The sequence below is a fragment of the Cherax quadricarinatus genome, chromosome 1 (genome assembly GCF_038502225.1).
Source record: "Cherax quadricarinatus isolate ZL_2023a chromosome 1, ASM3850222v1, whole genome shotgun sequence".
Lineage (NCBI taxonomy): Eukaryota > Metazoa > Arthropoda > Malacostraca > Decapoda > Parastacidae > Cherax > Cherax quadricarinatus.
The window spans coordinates 13,388,760-13,398,818 of record NC_091292.1 but is presented as its reverse complement, the minus strand read 5'-3'; the positions used below and the strand labels follow the sequence as shown (position 1 = coordinate 13,398,818).

Here is a 10,059-nt window from a genome sequence, read left to right as displayed (position 1 = left end):
CCTTGAGAAAATAAATAAATCTCCTAGAAACATCAAGAAGACTTGAATAAGCTGAACTCCACCAAATCTCCCACCTATGCCGCCATTCTAAAATTCCAAGTTAACACCATTAAGATCCTTCAAGCCACTATACAACCACCACCAGCAACTGCTTCCCTCCGCTTCCTGATGGTGCACCATCAAAAGTTCTGTACCGCAGCTAACCCCGGCTCCTTCAACACTATAATCAACGAACTATTCGGGTTCAATAACATGCCTAGCTTCAAGTTTCCAGAGCATGCTCCTGCTGATATATTCAAGTTCATCCCAAATATCCTAAGCTTCGCTGCCCCAGCCAACCTGACATCTTCGACTCCCCAGCCAACTCCTCTTCGACCTACTGCAGCTGCTGACAAATCTCCTACTACTGAAACTAACACATCTGTACAATCATTGCCTCCCAAGTCTCCAATATTATTCCTCACACAGCCAGCCGCCCAGTTGTCAACCGCTCTGCTGTTCTTGTCCAGCCAACCCCGGCCTCTAACCTCAAGCCAGCAGTCACCTCCAAGACTACACGTGCCCAGCCTACAGACTCTTCTGAGGAAGAGGTCGATATCTACGCAAGAGGACTGGAATGAGACAACCTGATTTTCTTCACCTTTCCATCCAACAGAAGTTCCAGGCTCAGCAAAAAAAAAAACTACACAAGACTGCGTGATGTTTCTGCCAAATATGCCAGTGGCATATCGTGCCTTTCTTCCCTAAACAAGTTCAAGAATTTGTAATATTCATATAACGGACACAGCAACTCCAGTAGAATTGTCCCACCTCTCCAGATCTATCTTCGCGAAATTCAGAAATGGATCTTCCACTGGTAACCCGCTCAACACCCACCGGAGTGCTGCCCTCTCCTGATCCTTGCCTGCCATCCCATCTAATCATTAACACAGCTGGAAGACTACCTTCTCCTGCGCCACAGGTTTGCCAGGTCACCTAACAGACAAGACCCGGGCCAGAACCATACTGGCAAGTCACTCGAATCAAATTCCTGCGCCACGAATGCTTCGCTGCCAGAATAAGCCCTGACTTTCTTTACGACATAAGACTCTCCACTGCTATTCTTTACCTGTCCCACACTTCAGGGCTCCGCCCTCATGGAGTCTGACATTGTCGTCACCCTGGACGACACAGGATATATACCCTGAGGGATAGATTTCTTTAGCGTATATATGCTGAATTAATTTTAGTTCCTATTTTAGGGATCAAAGTATTTTTGTTGTGGTGAAGAGGGTACGTGCAGCTTTTAATGACCCTAGTGTAATCGACAGCCTTTAACCTCATTAACAAACAAAACAACCCTGATGTTTTCGAGCTTATATGTGAAAAAAATTAAAAACAATGAAAATATTTTACAGTACATCTGAGAAAATCCGGACTAGGATCTCTTGAATATAAAAATTGTAAGAGAACGTTAATCAGAAGTAACGTAATAATTACTACATGCATTTCCCTTATTTTACAAGACACTTGATAATTATTGTGAACATTCATCTTAATAATCAATGTTGTTGAGGTGGAGCAGCTGCTGCAGGCGACCGACCACCACCTCACTCTCCTGCAGCTGCTGCTCGACTGCCAGGCGTTGCTGCCGCTCCTCCTTCACACGGTTCTTGTACACTCGACGGGCCTGCAGTAACGTAGCTGCCAAACGCACGACAAAACTTCATTATAAATTTATCAAAGACAGGCAGAGAGTTTTACTCTTTTTATCTCGGTGTAGCAAAAGCTAAGCAAACACTTTTTTTTATCAGCTAAACACAAACTTTACTAATTTGAAACTACCTCAAAAACTCAACTCGAAGAACTTTTTTTCAAGGTTTACATAGAAATATATTTTGATTACCTCTGAATGATTTTGACAGCAGGAAACAACACACAAAGAATGTGATGATAAAATAACCTAACATTCATATAGGAGCGCTAAACCCGTAGTGGCCACACAAACTGGGGGTAGTGGATGTAACCAAGTTCAATCCAAGGATAGGGAGAATAGGTCTAGTTCCTTGGATCAAGAGCACCTCACCGGTATCAAAGCATCACTTCCTAGAGAAGTGATACAAGTGCAAAATGTTTATGTTCAGCCACCTCGTTGCCAGACGTGTCCCGGCAGTTATCATTTTCTTATTTATTTTCTTATTGAAGGAAAATAGTGTGTGTAAGCTTAAAGGAAGCGCTGAGAAAACGTTTTGAACCATGAAGAATGGTTGCTATGTAGCTTATCCTCTGTTTCATAAGACACATGTGCAACAATTAAGTATCTTTATTCCGAAACGTTTCGCCTACACAGTAGGCTTCCTCAGTCGATTACAGAAGAATCAGCAGAAGCAGTACAGATGTGAAGACGATGTAATCAGTGCATGGCCCTTGAAGACGTAGTTTTGAGGTGGTCAGTCCCTCAGCCTGGAGAAGTTTTCTCCAGGCTGAGGGACTAACAATGTTCCACAATATGGAAGAAGCCTACCGTGTAGGCGAAACGTTTCGGAATAAAGATACCTAACTGTTGAACATGACTTACTTATCAACCGGTCGGTATTGTATACCATTTTAATATTTATCCCATCGCTATATTACGCTACCAAGGTAAACTTCTGAGCGTTCCCTGTATACCTGCAAGCTGTATGGACCCTTGTGGGTTTAGCGCTTAGTTTTAATTCATAATTTCTTTGTACGTATACATTATTATTAAGTTGCATGGCCCTATTTAAATGCATTTTTTACTCAGGTCACCACAACACGTCTGGCAACACGGTAGTTAGAGCAACCAGGACGCGTTAAAATTTACACGAATATCACCGGCGGTGTCAGGATAGGCTAGACCATGTAGCCTGGATGTATCACCAGCACTGACCTCAACCCAGGCTTCAAAAACATGCAGATTTTATTTTCCAGGGAGACGCCGAGACACCACGCTGCCAGGCGCATCGTCCTCGTCGTACTCTATTTATTCGTGAGTAAATAAATGTTCTTGTGTTTTTTGTAGACTATACTAACCTAAATTAACCTGGAATACAATATTCTAAATTAACCTAGCATACAGTAACCTAAAGCATCATACACCAGCCTAAAATAAGTAAAAATATAACGTCGGAAATTGACACTGAAATGCACACGAAAATGAACGTTGTGGAATTAGGATTTTTATCTCGGTATATTCATGCTTGCAGTAACATTCTTACAATATTATTCTCACAATATCATGCTTTCTTAATATGAAATAATCATTCTCACATTATCGTACTGACAGTATTATAGCGAGTATCATTCTGACAGCCTTATACCGACAGCATTATGCTGAGAGTATCATCCTGGCAGTATTATGCTGATAGCATCATACTGACAGCATCATTGTGAGCCACTCACCATTCTGTATCCTCACTAGTCTCCACAGTCTGAGGACAATGATGAGTCCCAGGCCTGAGTGTGCATCGTGGGAGTTGAGATAGACAGCATCCAGACACAGGGCCACCACCACCACCACCCCATCAATCACCTCAGCCTGCAATATACAGCTCCCTGATTATAAGAACTTTCGGCTCGTAAGCGGATAAAGGAAACATGAATTCGATTCCCGAGCTGAGCTTGACGCTATGGAGGTCTCCTTACCTGTGATACCCGTGTGCACATCAATAAGACAATGCGGGTTATGACGTTTTATAATAATAATAATAATAATAATAATAATAATAATTATAATAAAAATAATATATTTATTTCTACAAGTACAAGGTATACAGTCCTAGCTGACATCAATGACATATTACTATATAGAAAGCCGCTTGTTATGCTGAACATTTCGGGAAAATTAGGACAATTTTGTCCCAGAATGCGACCCACACCAGTCGACTAACGCCCAGGTACCCATTTCACTGATGGGTGAACACTGGACGGTAAGTGTCTTAAGGAAACACACCCTAATATTTTCCAGCCGTACCGTAGGTTCGTAGGTTCGAAGGTTCGAGTCTCCTTCAGCCAGAGATCAGTGTTTGTGTAAATTTCGCCTGCTCTCGCGAATTCCTTGCATTGTTAAAATCTCTAGTAAGGCTGATGCATGCAGGGGATGAAATGAAAAGCTGTAAGCCTTCTCCCTGAAAGCTGGCTGCCTTGGATCAAACGTGTAGCACATGCTACACGCCAAGGTATTGTCCAGTGTGGGTAGATTGGTAAAGCACTGCGTACCTTGTCCTAAGGTTCGTAGGTTCGAGTCTCCTTCAGCCAGAAATCAGTGTTTGTGTATATTTCGCCAGCTCTCGCGAATTCCTTGCATATATATATATATATATATATATATATATATATATATATATATATATATATATATATATATATATATATATATAATACCCATGTATTTTTTCTGTATGGACTGATAAAGTCACTGGTGAACAATAAAATGCCATATAAGATTAGGAAGAAGGCCTGAGTTTGCTACCACCTGCAGCTCACAAGACTGCCATTCCCACGAGCTCCTTTGGGGCGGGGCAGATGGCAGACCAGAGGCCTAGCTTCTCCCTACGAGCCCCGTGAGGGCGGGGACTGTGGCTAAGCCTAGGGACAGTTGGTCCCAAAGATGAGGGGGTACTTGTACCTCCTCCCGTGGGAGACTTAGGTCTCGAGACACTCCCCAGATAGGGAGCCAAGGCTGGGTCACCACTCCTTGGAAAAGACCCGGGTCGGGAGAGTACCGGCGAATAAAAAAAAAAAAACTCTTGTTCACCTAACAGAAGGTAGTTGGGTGAGTGTTAACGTCTCCAAGCGTCTGTTAAAGCTTTCTTCACCCAGCACCAGACATCAGACTAAATATACATAAAAAGGAAATTTATACAGAAGAAATTTTAAGCTTAAACAACAGTACATCAATTTACAAAAAAAAAAAAAAATAATTACTTTCATATCAAAAAATTAATTGACGGAAATGGAATAGTTACACTAAGTTTGAGATAAAATACTGTCCTCTAAAGTACACAGTATATACAAGGCGGCAGACATGCAACAAATGAACGGAGTTAAGCCTCAACTCCAGGATTATTTCTTACGATAACAAATTGTGCTGTTCTCGTCTTCTCTTAGACGCTGATTAATGAATGCATCAGCAGGTGTAAATGGAGGAAAGGTATAAAGGAGGATACAATATGTATAAATGTAGATAAATGGTTCAGAGAACCGACAAGTTGATAAATTAGACACATGCACAGCATGTGGGAGTCTTTATTGAGGAAACTCAGAAGGAGTTTGAGGTAATGCTGTATTTATTCTCTTCATGATTGATAGACTGATAACATCGACTCCAGGCTGAGGGACTGATCTTCCCTAGTGTTCTGTGTATAGGACTGATGAAGCTACTGTGTGGCGAAACGTTTCCTCAGTAAAGATACTGAAGTGTTGTACATGTGTCTAAGTTATCAATATATATAAAGACTAAAAAGCTACAAAACAGTGGCTGGAGCAGTTCACAAAATCCCGCACTTGGCGAGGAATCTTATGACGACGTTTCGCCCCCCGTCCTAGACTACTGTCAAGTCACACAAGAGCCGAGAAAATTAGAGACGGCCAGAAGACTCACATGAACATTAACATCATATAATTAACATTCTATAGAAACTCGACACCTTTAGATTTAGACAGGATAAATAAGAGAGAATTCGAGTGGTAAAAAATGGCAGACCTGCACTGAACATTTACTGAACCTCAGTCAACACGTAACTGAAGCAAAACATTCAAGGCTCTCTCAATATAGACTGCACTGATACACGATTGAAAATGACCTGGCACAGCTAGGTACAATATAGGCCTAATGCAGTGATCATCTCTTAACTGCTTCATCTATACGGAAAAACTTTGGAAGTTTACAACCACAACACAAGAAAACAAAACTAGATCGAACGGATATAAAAGTTTTTCATATGTTAGCAACACTAACGAGGGAAATGAGTGACGTGCAAGGACTGGTTAGGTAAATGAACACAAATGTAGTTAAATAATCAGACACATGTGCAACATCTGGGTATCTTTATTGTAGACGTTTCGCCATCCAAATGCAGTTTAATGAGACATTTAGGTAACTTTTCGCCCACCAGGGACTTTAAGCCAGTACATATATGTACTACATGGACACAGTACATATATTGCATGGTCACAATGAGTATTTACAGGAAAGCAGGGTGTGGTAGTAGTAGTAATAATAATAGTAATATTGGGGACTGGGGTTAATATCTCAGACATAATAAAGTTGCCTTTATTCTGTGTAAGTGTCGAACTCTGGGCTGCAGAGATTCGCCTGGAGCAATATATGTCACCACCGCTACTAGCATCTGTGTCAAGGACCTTGCTAAAACTGAAGGCTGTACCCAGAAGCTGTTCACTCCATTCCTTGTAGGGGGAGGGGGTAGAAACGTGGACATTAAAGAAACATCCAACATCCGCGAAACACGCCTTAGAAAACGCATTTACGACAGCAGATGCGGCAACCAAAGTCTGAGTGCATCATCAGGAGTGGAAGGATACCCGTCTGGTCATCCAAAAGCCAGACACATGGAGACGCCAGTGTATGGAGGAAACACTTACATCTATGTTCAACACTTACAGAGGATAGGATGAAGGCAGCTTTCTTATATCTAAGATACTAGCAAAATTCCTATTTCAAACAAATGACAACGTAATTACTTGAAGCACTTCTATAATCACTACTAATAGTACAACTACGGCTGCTATCCAACCCTCCTTCTCTATATCATTGCTTCATGTACGTATTAGCTTGACATGGCTCCCCTGGTGGCCGAAATATTGCTTTAAAACTTCTCATCAAGGCGCATTTGTGCATTTCTGGGTATTACAACGAATAATTACACATACAAGCAATAAATACACAACAATTAACATTGTTACATCTTAACGTTGCTCACCTTGTGAGAGAGCAGCTCCAGGCGGAAGGTATAGATCTTGAGGAGTAACTCGAAGAAGAAGAGGGAGAGAAGTGCCAACGAGACGATGTGGAGGATCCTGGAGGCTGAGGAGTGACGGGTGTTCTCCCCAAGGTCCAGCAACAGCTCCCCCACCACCACCACTGCGTCCACCACCACCAGCACCACCACCACCACCTGTATATCACCCAGATGGGTGGTGGGGGCAGGGATTGGGGCGGTAGAAGAGGCGTTAGTTCTTACTGATCACCATAACTACAATTAGCAATACTACTAGCACCACCACCACCCTCACTACTAGTACCACCATCACCACTACAACCACCATCAGAGTGCCACCCACCATTACACAAGGGCACACTTTCTACCACTACGACGACACACACAATAACCACACACAATAACCACAAACCCTATTTCTGCTAGCACAATCACCATGTCTTTTAGCCCTTCCACCACTACACTAAACACGTTCTACCACCACTACACTACGACAAAGACAGGATGTTCCAGAGATGGGACACGGAAACAAGGGGTCACAATTGGAAATTGAAGATTCCTACTAGTCAGAGGGATGTTAGGAAGTATTTCTTCAATCATAGAGTTGTCAGGAAGTGGAATAGCCTAGAAAGTGACGTAGTGGAGGCGGGAACCATACATAGTTTTAAGATGAGGTTTGATAAAGCTCATGGAGCAGGGAGAGAGAGGACCTAGTAGCAAACATTGAAGAGGCGGGGCTGTTACAAAAAACGCGATTCTAAAAGCTTAGAGATCTCCAGTGAATACTAGAAAGGACTACCCTTCTAGCATCCAGCCTGTTACTGGGTTTTCGTAACAAGTAGTCAGTATCCTTGTCCAATTATCCATTAGAATTCAGTATGATTCAATAGTGCTTCAGGATTACAACTGGTAGGCTACTAACTAGAGAAATTAAAATTTAATAAATTTATTAAGTCTAGAGGTATATTATTAAATTAAATTAAATTAATCACAGTAATCAAAATAATATCACTTCTCTTGAGCACAATATTATTGTGCTGAAAGCACATATCACATTTATAATTCTTAAGTACCGTCTGGTACATTAACATTTAATAAGATATTACAAATATGTACAAGTTTGTGTGTATGTGTGTAAGTGCTCTACGTAGTTCGCTATGTCTCAAGACTCGACTAGACTTAAACAAGTGACTGACAAAGTCCTCAAATAAACTAACTTCTTGACCAACTGGCAGTCAGAACAGTCTGCTTGAACAATAAAAGGAATGCTAATCCCAGTAGCAATATAACAAGCAACTGCGACACAGAATCAGGAACAAGGAGATAATATAACGACACTAAGTAGGGACCATCTGCAGATCCTCCACAAAAGTCACAAAACTCCCATACTACTGAATCTAAGTTCAGCATAAGAAAATCCCCGACTGTGATAATACACAGATACCGGTACAAGTTAAGCGAGAAGTTACAGCTCAGGACCTGAGATGTTTCGAGTGTATGTGACACACAACCTCAGTACAACGTCGAAAATCACTAAGTTTATACAATGTTCTGTGAACAGAGTTCTACAGAACTAACAAGAATAATGAGACAGACAATCTGTCCAACCACCAAGAGAGTCTAGACCAGACTGAATACTTCAGGCGAGGTGAGGACACCCCCCCTCGATCACGTGATAGCTCCATGGACAGTACTGCCCAGCAACAGAAGCCGGCAGAATAACGATCAAAGAGTGATAATTACAGTAGTTAGACAATCAAGACTTGAACTGAGCACATAATATGTTACATCCTACCTAACAAAGGAAACTACGTCAAATAACAATATAAAGCAATACATTTACGATTTAGCTATTATCGCAAATATAAGCAATATAAAATTAAATGAAAAGGTAATAATTATATATATACATAATCATTGCAACCCATTCAGGGGTTGCAACACCCCCCCCAACACGACAGACGGTCGCACTAGGAGTTGCATTAATGTCTTTCACATTATTACTGATTACTCATATCAATACAATTTAATATAAATATTAATCAGAGTCTCTCTTGTGCCAAGCACTTCTATCATTTCACAGCGTCTGTCACTAGGATATGCCCCTAGTACTAGGGCAGTACACAGTATCGTATCTCTGCATACTCGTGGTTATGTACATCAGTGTAGAGACAGGATAGCGTAGATGAGCCTGACACGATGAGGCTCGATCATAGTAGAGGAGACTGCATTCCACTCTTAAGTAGTGGTTGTGGAATGCTATGTAGTATGGACATCTGAGTATGAAACAGCTTAAGGTGTGTAGTGAGTGGGGGGGGGGTCTGCGGCAGGACAGTGTTGCGTCACGCAGTACCATCGCCCACACCACACTACCCACTCATTACTCAGCTTGTCTCCTCCTCATACACAACAATACTGTGAATAAATATAAATATAATAATTAGACATGACATGAGTATACATAGTTAATATGGGCTGGAGGGATTAAGTTACTTTACTGAATTTGACATAGCAAGTAACAAAAGGTATTTGGGCATGAAATTACGTAAATTTCAAATGGGGAAGTGCCCAAATACTCGTCAAAATGTTCAAAGGACACCACAAGAGCTAGAGCATAATTTTTCTGGTGTCGTTTGAGCTTAGATGAATAGTAACATATAGGATGGAGAATATCAGTGGATGTTGACTGTTGGAGCAGCACAGCACCCACTGCATAACCACTCTCATCTATATGTAAAAAGATGGAAAGATTGAAATTAGGACTCAACACTGGAGCAGAGGAAAGCAGATGCTTCAACCTTTTGAACAAATCTGAACAATCACTAGTCCAGATGAACTGAACTTTGCTATTAATGAACTCAGTGTGAGAGGAGCTGCAATCTGAGAAAAGTTTGGACAGAACCTGCGATAATATCCTGCCATACCCAGGAATCTCTGTACTCCCTTCCTATCCTGTGGCACTGGAAATTCAGAAATTGCACGAACCTTAGCCTCAATAGGAGCAACCTCACCTTGGCCGATACAAAAGCCTAGATAGGTAATCTTGGCTTGACCAAAACTACATTTAGCTAAGTTAACAGTGAAGTTGTAGTGCGCCAGT

At 41.5% G+C, this 10,059-nt stretch overlaps 1 protein-coding gene across 1 annotated transcript in view; it reads left to right on the top strand.

The window, feature by feature from the left end:
• Positions 1-2,747: 2,747 nt before the first annotated feature.
• The window catches only part of RecQ4 (RecQ4 helicase), a 49,925-nt gene continuing 42,613 nt past the window's right edge, over positions 2,748-10,059 (top strand). The window contains exon 1 of the mRNA XM_070095021.1: positions 2,748-2,989. Coding sequence (XP_069951122.1) covers positions 2,912-2,989 — 78 coding nt within the window. The 5' untranslated portion in view covers positions 2,748-2,911. The remainder of the gene's footprint in view (positions 2,990-10,059) is intronic.